Source organism: Cyclopterus lumpus, chromosome 22 (genome assembly GCF_009769545.1).
Source record: "Cyclopterus lumpus isolate fCycLum1 chromosome 22, fCycLum1.pri, whole genome shotgun sequence".
Lineage (NCBI taxonomy): Eukaryota > Metazoa > Chordata > Actinopteri > Perciformes > Cyclopteridae > Cyclopterus > Cyclopterus lumpus.
This window is the reverse complement of record NC_046987.1, coordinates 2604064-2616388: the sequence shown is the minus strand read 5'-3', so window position 1 is coordinate 2616388 and position 12325 is coordinate 2604064. Positions and strand designations below refer to the sequence as shown.

Genomic DNA, 12325 nt, shown 5'->3' with positions numbered 1-12325 from the left:
TGGTCAAGGCTAGCGGAGCAGAGATTAATTAATATTCGATCCCCAGAAGTGCATAACTGAAAAACAAAATGCAGTTCAGAAAACACAAAATCAAAAAAGGAAAGAAAAATAAAGACCACACAGCTTTTTAGATCACTTCCTGGGATGGATACAGGAAGTTGGAATTAGAAAAAGGTGTGCTCATTTGTGTTGTTTTTTGTGCACCACCCATGAACTGAATTTACAGTCTGTAGTGCGGCTCGACTTGTTCTCCTGGAACTTAGTCGAGGCTTTAAGATGTTGTGATGAGATACGGACTAGTTTGGCCACATTCTGTAAGATTACCTGTCACTGTTCAGGGTGGTCACCTGTCAGGGTCGTGCTGAGGAAGAAAACAAGCTCACCCTGGCCATGTGTAGCTCCCATCATCCCATTTCAGTAGCAGAATTAATTAAATTGCTGTTTAAATTGCAGCCAGGCATCTGCGTATTTAGAGTTTTATTCACAGCCATATTTGACAGCTAATTAATTAATTCCCTTTGGTAATTCACTGCAGTTGGTCTTGAGAGCACTTACAGTATTTTAAGAAGATGAATAAATCAAATATGAAAACAAGTTCAATACGCTGTGTGGTCAGATGCTCCAAAGGACTAGGGTTCAGCATTTTAAATCTACCACTGCATCCATATAATCTAAAGTTATAGTCTAGAGTTACAACTATTCAATAACAGTAGGAAAAGAATATGCAAAATCCAACCAAACTGCTGAAACTCAGAGAGTAACTCTTAGAATTACTTATAATCTTCCGGTGTGGCGTCGGTCTATAGTTCCCGTTAGCCATGTGTGTGGTAACTGTGATACTTACTGGGGCTATACAGTCAGGGTATGTTTTGATAACAACAGAAGGTCCATGTGCCAGAAATGTAGCCTCACGGCGACAAGTCACATTGTCCTCTTGTGCCTGGCACTTTGGACTTAATCCAATAAACAAACTATAAAACGTAAATGAACCATTGATGTATTATTGACTACTGCTCAGGCAGCGCTACTTCTGAAGGCAAACTGGATGCTACAGTTACTCAATATCGCCTCCAGGTACAAGTGGTATTACAAGACAGGTCGGGCCGAGGCTAGCTGCTTAGCATGCTCATTTTAGCAAATTTCTCTGCAACACAGACGTCTTTGACATAAGGTCACTATAACCTCTTCACATTCTGTCGATAATGTCAGTTTACTATTTGAATATTTTTAACAAAATTTCTGTCCACATCTTATACATTGCACCTTTAAGGATGTACAAGATAGCAGCTACCTCTTCTGGTTTCTTAAATGTCAAGTTTTCTGAAATGTCGTGTTTTTGTAAATGCTGTGAATTCTGTAACGTTGTGGTGTCAAAAAGAGGATGTATGTTTTATTTATTTATATCCAGAATTTTATTTTAATAACCATTTACCCAGCAGAGGGTAAGACATAAACCGGCCTGTGGATTCAAACCGAGGACCACGTTCTTTTCTGACATTTTCTTTTGCACTTCAGGACCACTGCACTTGAAAAGCCAGGATAGTAACCAACATGCACATTTTAACATTTTCTTAAGGGGTGGTACAAATTGTTACAATTATCCCTGTAAATTGTAAAGTACATATATCTTTTGGAGCCATACATGTGTGAAGTAAAAAAAAAAAAAAACGTTTGAAGCCGAGGAAATATAGAGTTCTTCCAGACCCCGAAAACCTTTTGAAAAAAATTCACAATTGATTCTTGTTATAATAGAGTGACATTTAAAATCTACTGGTTGTGCTAATGTATTGTAACAATGTAAATATTTATTAAAACATTCAAATAACTTTATATATAAGTGTAGCCATTTATAGACCATGTGTCTAATTTAATCAAAGACAGCCATGAATGGTTCTATCAAATTACAGCATTATACATATATTCATAATTGGGTATGTGAGCATTGCTCAACTGAAAATGTGCAAACATTTGATTGATAATATTTAATGTCCAGAGTAAAGTTTTATTCATACATACTGTCACAGTTTATTAAGTTTATACCTTTTTTGGAAGCTGTTCCTATCTTCTGAAACATGAAGCCTGTGATTGAAATGTTCTGTAGGCCTTTCACTGTAAGCATTCATGAGTTGCTACTGACATTAATGAATGTTACAATGTATTTATCAGGGTATATTAAATGTAATTATGATGAACTACGTATGCCTTTGATTTAGAAACATGTCCATTTTGATAGTACTTTCTGCCAGTAGTTTTACAGGGCTACGTTTCAAGTTTCAAACCCAACATTGGAATGCTAAATGGATATATAATGAAATTGCTTGGGAGGATTTCAGCCATTTTCAGATTTGCTCATCACACTTCCAAGCCGCTGACAGCTAGTTGTCTGAAAAACTTGTATCGCATGTCCAAAACAGTGACCATTTAGTTGGTGTGTGTTGATTGAGGACAATTAAGGTGGATCTAATGCCCTCACTTAAAGCATTGAGGAGGGGCTAGACAATTTCACTGAATCAAACTTTAAAATCCAAGCAGACACGTTTAAGCAGTTTTTTTTGGTAATATGTGATTATGTTACAGGCTCAGAACTAAACACTCTCAGGCCTAAACTGGTGCGACACATTCAATTATAAGGGTCACCTTTGCAAAACATGACCAGTGAGCAACAGTGTTCATATCATTGTCTGGCATATAATCAATGTACATCAGATGTAATAACCTTAACATAGAGTTCTGCTCTGAGCTTATCATAATACCTAAATTGACAGACGGAGTGCAGAATGAAACATTTGTGTGTGCACTGCACCTGAACTTGATAACATCTATACACAAATTACAAAAAACAGATATAACACATGTTCACATCTGTACAACCATTATCCTACTAGCTGCTTTTACAGGAGCACATCTATGTTTCCTCAGCCCTTTGTTCCCTCAAACCAATGTTACACCAGCCCTATATTCCTTCAACCCTGAGCCCTTTATTTCCTCAGCTCATATGTTCCCTAAGCCCTATGTTACCTCAACCTTGGGTTACCTCAGCCCTATGTTCCCTGAACCCTCGATTCACAGTCCTATATTTCCCCAGCCCTATGCTTCCTCAGCTTTAAGTCCCTCAACCCTATGTTTCATCAGCCCTATGTTCTTCAGTCCTCTATTCCCTCAACCCTTTGTTGAAAAATCCAATTTGTCCGACAGCATGTTATTTTGAAAACAAACACCCATTGATTAGAAGGCCCATTTCTCAGAAAACACAACTAATTATTATGCAGAATGAGAATATTCCTCTGATTGACTTGCTCTAATGTTCTTACCCTAAGCCTAATCAATCTCACTTCTTATGCCGAAATCTATTCAACCCAACCAACGAAGGCAACGAGTAATAGCAGTACTGCCTGCAGTCTGCATCGGATTGTGTTGGCCCGATATTTCCAAAAGTAATATAGATTAGAGTTATATAGAACAATATAGTGTGGTAGGATGCCGCTGAGGAAACATTGGGCTGAGGGAACGTAGGCATGACTGCATTTACTGATTAGCTTAGTCTTAGTAGCCCTGTTACCTGCTAATTTGTAATGTTTGATTAATACAATAACTAGCTTAGAAGCCTAACGTTACCTGACTGATTATCTATCCAGTTCTGCTCCTTGAATGCAGACTGGCCAATCAATGCGTAGCATCGGCCAGCTCTGACCAGGGTCCTACAACTAACTGGTTGTGTTCCAGAGACTTTCCTGCAATGGTTTCAGAATTTCTTCATTTTCAGGCTGTTTTTTGTGGATTTCAAACTACTGATGGTCGAAGGTTGTGTCATAGTGATACTTGTTACCAGTAGAGGTTGGATGGAGAACATTAGCAGAGTACGTTAGAGTACGTTAGCACATCATTATCTAGCGTTCCCCAGCTTTTCAAGAATAGTGTTCCTTAATTTCATTGTCTTCTGTTTAATGATTAGGTGGATCACTTTTACACTGTGATCTGAAGCGTTAGCTTCTATCTTTATCCTCTTTTCATTGCTAAATCGGTTTGACATTCCGGATATATCCTTCAAACACATATTGTCTATTTCTCCCGGAAACCACATTTTTACAAAATATGATATTTCTTCAGTCAGCGCAGTAAGTGACAGTGTAGTCAGCAGGGGGCGGAACTTAGTGAAGGGTCATTTGCAGCAATTAACATTTTAACAGACTTTATTTTGTCATTTTTTGAAAGTATCTAAATAAACTAATCAGCTGCGGTGGCCTTATTTTGATAGGCAACAGGGTCACTACAGTCACCATAACTCTCCCTCTACAGCATGCCACTGTCTCTTTCATAAGTCTATTTACTAAATGAAATTCATAACGAAAGTCAGCAACAATAATAATAATGCATTTTATTTGTAAAATACTTTTCATTTGAAAAGAATCTCAGAGTGCTACAGAGCCAGTTGATAGTTAACACTGTTTAAAACATTGAACGGCAGTGAACTGAGCTGTAATGCTGCAAGAGCCCTATGCTACACTTTACATACTCCCTCTCTTTTTCTCTATCTTATTTTTGTGTTTTTTTTACATTAATAGTGCATCCCCAAAGAGTGCAAGGACATGCATGGTTTTCTTTTAGCAGCAGAAAAATAGATGCACATTTTTCCAATGCATGAAAAAGTCCCCACTTTAAAGAGCCAGTGAGGCACAACCATACAGCCCTGGGATTGGAGTGTGATGTTGTTTAACGGTATGAAAGATTCTGACAGCATCTCAGGGCCCTTAATGTGGAACTGCAGAAAGACACAAACAGGTGCTCATGAATATGTATCACCTGGATACACAAGCTGAATGCAAAAAGGAGAAGCTACTCACTCTCTGATTTATAAGTCAGGAGCGTCATCACACAAGCTGGGATTCATTCCCAAATTGAAAATACTGACATTGAGATGATGAACACGAAGAATGATCTTTCACAGCAATGGAATTCCATGAAAAACCCAAACCAACAATGTGTTAGTCCGTCTGTTATTAGTTTTTTTCTTCCACCGTGGTCTGTGGCTCCAAGCCCATATGTCAATATACTGAAGATAGATATAATTTCATTATTTATTTTTATTTTTTGGTAAATTTCCAAAAGAATTGGTCACTGTAGTTTTTAATCAACCATTCATTGTTGAGTACTATCAGAGGCCCACAGTTGGTGCTCTACTGTGTATTTTGGGCGGCATTACAGTGTACGTGGGATTGAGTTCAAATAAACGTGTGTGTGTTCATGTTAATGAAAGAACATGTTACTTGTGTGGCTCACTGATGTGTTTTAATAGTTTTTGGACAACAATAGAGCTCTTTGGCACAGAGAAAGAATATATAAGGCTTTGAATAAACACATAATCCCGAGAAGAGGTCAAAGGTCCAGGAGTCAGTGGGGAGGACATTCGCATCCAACCCCACAGACCATCAACAACTGCTGTCGAGAGCATACCGACTTCTTCATAGGTTGCTCTGGAGCTACTGTAGGTAAGGCACTAACACTTCCTCCTCACTGTGATGCTGGCCCATCAACCAAGCTCACAAGTCCGCCTAGCTAACAGGTAGGTAGCATGTGCAGCCTTGTTAAGGTAAACAACTATAAACAGCTACATGTGTTTATTTACAGCAGCAGCTAGGCAGTATAGCATTACGCATTGCAGTTGCTCTCGCTAACAGGCTAATTCTGGTCACAGTTGTTGAGCTTGCTATCGTAAAGGTGCAAGGAAGCTAACCAATCTAACCAAGCTAACAGTGTTTACCTGAGGGCGAACCGGAGGGAGAGTAACTCATTCTCTGCTCAGCTTTGGGACTCTCTGATCATTGTCTGGTTCATCTATTCATTTAGTTAGCTTAAAGGGTCAACTATTACTTTCTGTTATTTGCCCACATTTTTAAGTAACATTTTTCCAGATGACCTATATCTTACTTTTTATTTGAACTAGAAATCTAAAGACCAACACTCTACATGTCTAGATGCCAACAAGTGGGCAATAGTGATGTTTTTGTGCCCATTTCCAGCTCAGAGGGAAAACATTTGTACTTCACTACATTTATCTGGCAGCTTTAGTTACTTCACAGATTCAGGTTTTCAAACCAAAAATATCACGAGATTGGATTAATGGAACTGTAAATGGAGAAAAATAATCAGCAGATGAATCCATATTGAAAATGATCATTAGCTGCATGAGGCTTTTCCTGTTTAAATTTAAATAAATAAATAAAAATATATATATACACATTGTTGTAGCATGTGGTCAATGGGGATCTAAATGTTCTTCTTGAACATTTACACTTCAAGTATTTACTGTGTATTTCCAATTCAAACCCTTGATGAATTGTGTTGCTGTTCTTTCTACCAATAGGAAGAGACTTCTGAGACGCGGCCTGCAGTTTGAATCTGTGACGTGTGAGCCTCTGAGTCAGCAGCTGCCCTGGATTTGTTCCTTCCTCTGGTTCAAGCTGGTCTGCTGATGAGTTCATGTGCTGCCGGTAACACTGAATTACACTTCTAGAGTCAGAACTACTGAAATACAGTATGAATTGAAATTATATTTAAAAAGAGCTGTTATGCGTGCTTTCCATAAATAAATAGGCTCAATTAAACCTTTTGCTGTCCCATAGCAAGAAGCACTCGCATTTGAAGTTTTTCTGTTTATGTTGGGAGTTTTTTTTTCTTCCTCTTCTTTTAGACATGAGTATTCATTTGTGCTGGTTAAAAGAATTGCATGATACAAATAAATACGTTTAAAAAATGTCTTTATTTCCCTTCTTTTCAGGAGAGGGCTACATTGTAAGCCCATATAAGATAGCTGGTTGCTCTACGACCTCATCACAAAGCCTCATCCCTTTCCCTAATATACATTAGATGTTAGTAAAGAACATATATTATTTTAGGACAAACACTTAGTAACTAAGATAACTATCATTTTACACAAGTTGTAACCCGATTTATATATATACATAATTATATATAATGATATATATATATATATATATATATATATATATATATATATAATTTATTTTTGGAGGAATCTTCTTTAATGGCTATTATGGACTTTAGTAAACAATCCACAATACATTAGGTGTATTTATAAATCCTTAATAAGAATAATTTGTGGTAAAACATGTGAACTACCTTAATAATTGGAAAATACCATACCTTAGTGTCGCCCAGAATTGCTGTGTACTATAAGCCTAAAGGTGCTATATATTTGGAAAGGGTTATTATTGATCATCATATTTAAAACATTAAATTGGATAGTATCTTTGTCGTCCTATATTTGTAGTGTTGCAATAACGTTCACCCACAGCGCCTGTTTCCTTCTTTAAGGGAACGAAAGGAATGCATCACTTAAGGGTTTTAGTTAAAACGTTGTTATTTGTATGACATGTGAAACGCATTGTATTAAGTTTCGTAAGTTGCTATGTCCGTTGCTCTTTCCCCGGACACTGAAAGATAGATTTTAGTAATAAACGAAGGATGTTTCTGTCGTTATGTCGGGCCGTACTATAATTTACAAGCTGTCACTGAAGGCAGCATGAAAGTGTGTGTCGACTCCAGCCCCCAGTGCCCTCGGCTCTACTTCCTGTGCCATAACTTCACTGTACTCAGCACAGGCGGACAGCGTTCACTGTCGAGGCAGCTCCCACCTGATGAACACGAAGCCGTGAGTGTTTGTATGCTCGTAAAGCCGTGCTTGACCAAAACAACTGCAACGTTTTTCGGTTAGCTTAACGAGAATAGGCCCGTCTCTATCTACGAACGTGGGAGCCTCTCGAGCTCACGTTAAATTACTGTACTTTATTAATTAAATGTGGAGGTACGGGTCCGTGGCTTAGACCGGTCTGTTGTTTCTTGCGGCTGGAGATATTGAACGTAAAGCAGTTACGTTGGCTCTTCAGCCGTAAATTAGCATAGCATTTAGGTCGTTATTATCAGACTGAAGTTTTGCGTGTAAACTACACTGAGCGAGCTTCAACGAGCACGGTGAGCGCACTTCCCATAACGTGCAAACCGAGTGAGCGTAACCGCGGACGGCGGCGCGTGCGAGTGAACTGGATTAACGTTGGGGTTAATGCGCGAGTTTACTGCGCGAGCTGTCAAGCGGAGGGAGGAGGGGCTTCACTGTCAACGGTCTGCTTCCAATTGAACCAAAGAGTAACGCTCCTCTTTTCAGACGGAGAGGACTGTGAGTTGTTATGACGCATGCGTGCAGCTTGTCCTCTGTTTACACATAAATATAGCCCGCATGGTGTGAGTGTGTTCAAACTAAAGAGAAACTGGGAATTACATTGGTACTAATTGCTAGCAGGTGCATATTATCTGTTGAGCTAACCATATTTGGATTACAGAATTTAGTGAAATGTGTTATGTTCATTTATATAAAACAAACAAACTAGACTTGTGAATTCCAAAAAGACAAAATTATTGCCTGTTTCCCAATACATAGTTGTTGAATAGAATGCTAACATTGACACTGTTCTATTTTTAAAAAAAAAGATTATTAAGGAAAAACAAAACACATTTGGATTGGATATGTATAAAGAACAGTTTGTTGTCTTTCTCCATATGACCAAGTTTCAAGAGTTTGCGGCTAAACCAGCAAAAAGAAGGAATGCTGTGGTTGTGGGGAGAAATGAGTCATGCGGGAAATCGTCCCACGCCTCCTGGGTTTTATTTCCCCTCTAAGAAATGATGTGGTGCCTCTTTGTGCTCCTGCGATGCCAAGGACCCCTCCCTCCCAGACGCTGCTTTACTCGCCTTCCCTCTGCCAGTTCTGTCCTCCCCAGAGTTTTCCCTCCAGCGGCCTGTCCGGAGGGCACACTGAGTCTACCTTGCTGCTCTCAGAGCAGTCAGACATTCCTGGTGTTGTTCCAATGCCATGTTCTTGAAATGCACATATCAAGATGGGGCGACAAGTTATTTAAGTTTCTTCAAAAAGTCTGAAATATATTATCCAGTTTGTAGGTCTGTGTGTTAGAGTGGCATGACCAGTCACAAAAGAAGTGTGTCTGCTGGTTTTGATCATACAAACCAGTTTTGTCAAATTCTTCTTTTGATTTCTACTGAGAGAGAGAGAGTTGCTTTCATCAATCATATGAGTTAGGGGATGCACGAGAGGCATTTGTTTCCATTTTCAATATTATCCAATTTTTGTAACTCAAGATCGCCAATAGTGAGTCCGATAGCCAGATGGGCGGCAGCGTTGATCAGCGTCTGAGTAATTGAAAATACATTTTTCCTTTAACTTTATTTTCCTGCTGATACAGACGTTTACTTCTGATCTTCTATTCAGCCCAGGGACTGGCCATGACGCAGCAGGAGCAGCAGGAGTTCATGGAGAGCCTGGAAGCGGCCCTCTCCTGGATGCGGGCCATCCAGGAGAGGCTGAAGGCTAATGACAACACACAAGGGCCCCTGGATGCCCTGGAGGGCCGGCTCAGGGAGACGGAGGTGAGATGCCTCCCTTACTGGCCCTTCACTTCGGACCCCTTATCTGAGCATCCTTTATTAGAGTCCACTGCCTACTTCCATTTTAGTAGATAGGATAAAAGTGACACATGAGATGTGATGAATGTCTTCAGCCATGAGAAGGTGAATGAAACAATACTCAATACAAAACTGAAATATAATTTATATGTAATCCTTAAAAGGTTTGGCGATTTAAATACGTTTAAAAAAAAAAAGTCGAAAATTGAAAGCATTATATTTACAAAGTAACTGCAAAGTAAGTTGCAAATACTGCTCCTAAATATATTCAATTCAATTCAATTTATTTGGTATAGCCCAAAATCACATTATCCTCAGAGGGCTTTACAATCTGTACACATACGACATCCCTGACCTTTGACCTCACATCGGATCAGGAAAAACTCCCAAATAATAGAAAAAACCTTTTCAGGGGAAAAGGGAAGAAACCTTCAGTTATCTACAAACTGTTTATGTTCACATCTTTATTTCTTGTTTGTTGTTCCCATGGCCTTTAATGCAAGTTCTCCAAAAGTTACATCTTAGATTCTGAGAGTGGGATTTCATAGAAGACTCATGCGCGTCTTTAATGAACTTCTTTAGGAGAAATGTGTGCAACATAAATAAATCATACCAAAAAAGTTCTTGTGTCAAAGATGCTTGGCAGGAAGTGACAGATAATAGGTTTAATGGGAAATGTGCAGTAATGATACATGTTGTGTGCGAAAGCTGCTATCAATCATCACATTCTAATAAGCTCCCAGTCATTTTACCGCATGAGTTTTTTTATGTTAGATATATACAGTACACTGTTTGCCTTTAATTTGTACTATAATTGTATTATCTGTGCTCTACTGAATGTGTAGAAGATCCATCAGTCGGAGCATGAAGGTCGTGTGAAGATGGACATGGCGCTGGTGGCAGCTGAGAACCTCTTGCAGAGCGGAGACGAAGAGCTGAGGACCCACACCCACACCAAGCTCAAAGACCTGAAAGGCCTATGGGAGGAGACCAGCACCTACATCATCCACTGTCACAGGTGCTGGTGTGTGTGTGTGTGTGTGTGTGTGTGTGTGTGTGTGTGTGTGTGTGTGTGTGTGTGTGTGTGTGTGTGTGTGTGTGTGTGTGTGTGTGTGTGTGTGTGTGTGTGTGTGTGTGTGTGTGTGTGTGTGTGTGTGTGTGTGTGTGTGTGTGTGTGTGTGTGTGTGTGTGTGTGTGTGTGTGTGTGTGTGTGTGTGTGTGTGTGTGTGTGTGTGTGTGTGTGTGTGTGTGTGTGTGTGTGTGTGTGTGTGTGTGTGTGTGTGTGTGTGTGTGTGTGTGTGTGTGTGTGTGTGTGTGTGTGTGTGTGTGTGTGTGTGTGTGTGTGTGTGTGTGTGTGTGTGTGTGTGTGTGTGTGTGTGTGTGTGTGTGTGTGTGTGTGTGTGTGTGTGTGTGTGTGTGAGAGAGTGTGAGAGAGTGTGAGAGAGTGTGAGAGTGAGACACACCTGGTTAGGTTTTGTCCAGAACCTAAATAAGTTCAGTTTACAACGATAGAAATCAGAAGTCCTCGGTATTTTCTTGATGAATGACTTAAACTAATTCATTGATTGACAGATAGCTGGGGGCTTGTAGTATTATTTAATGTTCGATAAACTACTATAGTCTTTGAAGTTGCTCAATAAAAAAAAAATTAGATCATATTTAGTACCTCCACACGGCTCAACATGGCAATGGCTGAGCCGGTTAGCAGCTAACGGTGATAATAACACTAACAAAGGTCACATTAGAGACAGAGCTAACAGTGCTTACCTGAGGGGGAACTAACTCTTCCTCATGTGTCTTACCTCACACCCAGTCGCATAGAGTGGGTGTGGCTCCACTGGGGCGAGTACCTGAAGGCCTACGAGGAGTTTGAGCTGTGGCTGACGAGCCGGCAGCGCGGCCTGGATGTCGCGGTGGAGCTCCAGCTGGGGGTGAAGGAGAAGCTCTGGCAGGCGGACCAGCAGAGGGTGGTGGTGAGCGACATCCACGGCCAGGCGGCGCTGCTGGAGAGGCTGCTGGACGAGGCCGCCGCGCTGCACAACAGAACCCAAGACCCCAGTGTGGAGCCCCAGGCCCAGGAGAGGCTGCAGGAGGCCTACAACGATGTCAGAGACCGAGCTGAGGTGAGACGCTTGGTGATGGTCACCATATAGCCCAACTGTAGTTCTTTTGCTCGACTTGGCTTCAACCCCCTGATATCTTCACTTCTCGCTGTTGGCTGCTGTATTTGTTGGGTAGTAACGAGTATGTTGTGAAAAACCTTTAACTTTGCTTTTTATACCTTTGTTACTTTTTGTCTGCCTTAACTGAAATAAGCTGATATTCTAGCTGCCTGCTCACGGTTACGTCTTGAACAGGTCTTCGTCTTCGGTCCTGAATGCACCTAGTCTTGCACTAGTCAGCCCTAGTGGTTTAATGCTCGTGCATGTCAGGGATCAGGGTCTTACTCTAGCTCTTCTCATGCTAATGCTAAGCTTGTGGCTTTTGTGAAAATGCACACAGGTCAGCTGGTACAAAGTGTGTGAAATAATACTTTAATATACTTTAAGCACATGAGGAGAGAAGACAAGTACATGAATGAACCAAACAGACACTGGGGGAAAGGAAATGAACATGAAGCCTGCAGTGAAAGCATGAGAATCCTCTTGAGTAAAACTAAAGAGACATTCCTCTGTTTGATTAAGGAACTGCGTCTTTGTAACAGAAAGCACAGAGCTTAAGAAATGTACAGTACATAGTGTTGACTAAGTTTTGGAAGGGATCATAGAGAACAAGAATCGTGGCCGTGAGGTTAGAAGGATGAACTGTTGTTAACTGAGGAGACGATGGTGTG

The 12325-nt window shown here is 40.4% G+C and overlaps 1 protein-coding gene and 1 long non-coding RNA gene across 3 annotated transcripts in view; both read left to right on the top strand.

The window, feature by feature from the left end:
- The window catches only part of LOC117751297, an 830737-nt gene that overhangs the window by 63741 nt on the left and 754671 nt on the right, over positions 1 to 12325 (top strand). The window lies entirely within an intron of this gene.
- Positions 7526 to 12325, top strand: part of syne3 (spectrin repeat containing, nuclear envelope family member 3) — a 36215-nt gene continuing 31415 nt past the window's right edge. Inside the window, exons 1-4 of one of the 2 annotated variants that reach the window (XM_034563052.1) lie at positions 7526 to 7669; positions 9299 to 9456; positions 10338 to 10510; positions 11306 to 11615. In XM_034563052.1, the coding sequence (XP_034418943.1) occupies positions 9313 to 9456; positions 10338 to 10510; positions 11306 to 11615 (627 nt within the window). In that variant the 5' untranslated portion in view covers positions 7526 to 7669; positions 9299 to 9312. The remainder of the gene's footprint in view (positions 7670 to 9298; positions 9457 to 10337; positions 10511 to 11305; positions 11616 to 12325) is intronic. The other variant, XM_034563053.1, reaches the window with a different exon arrangement.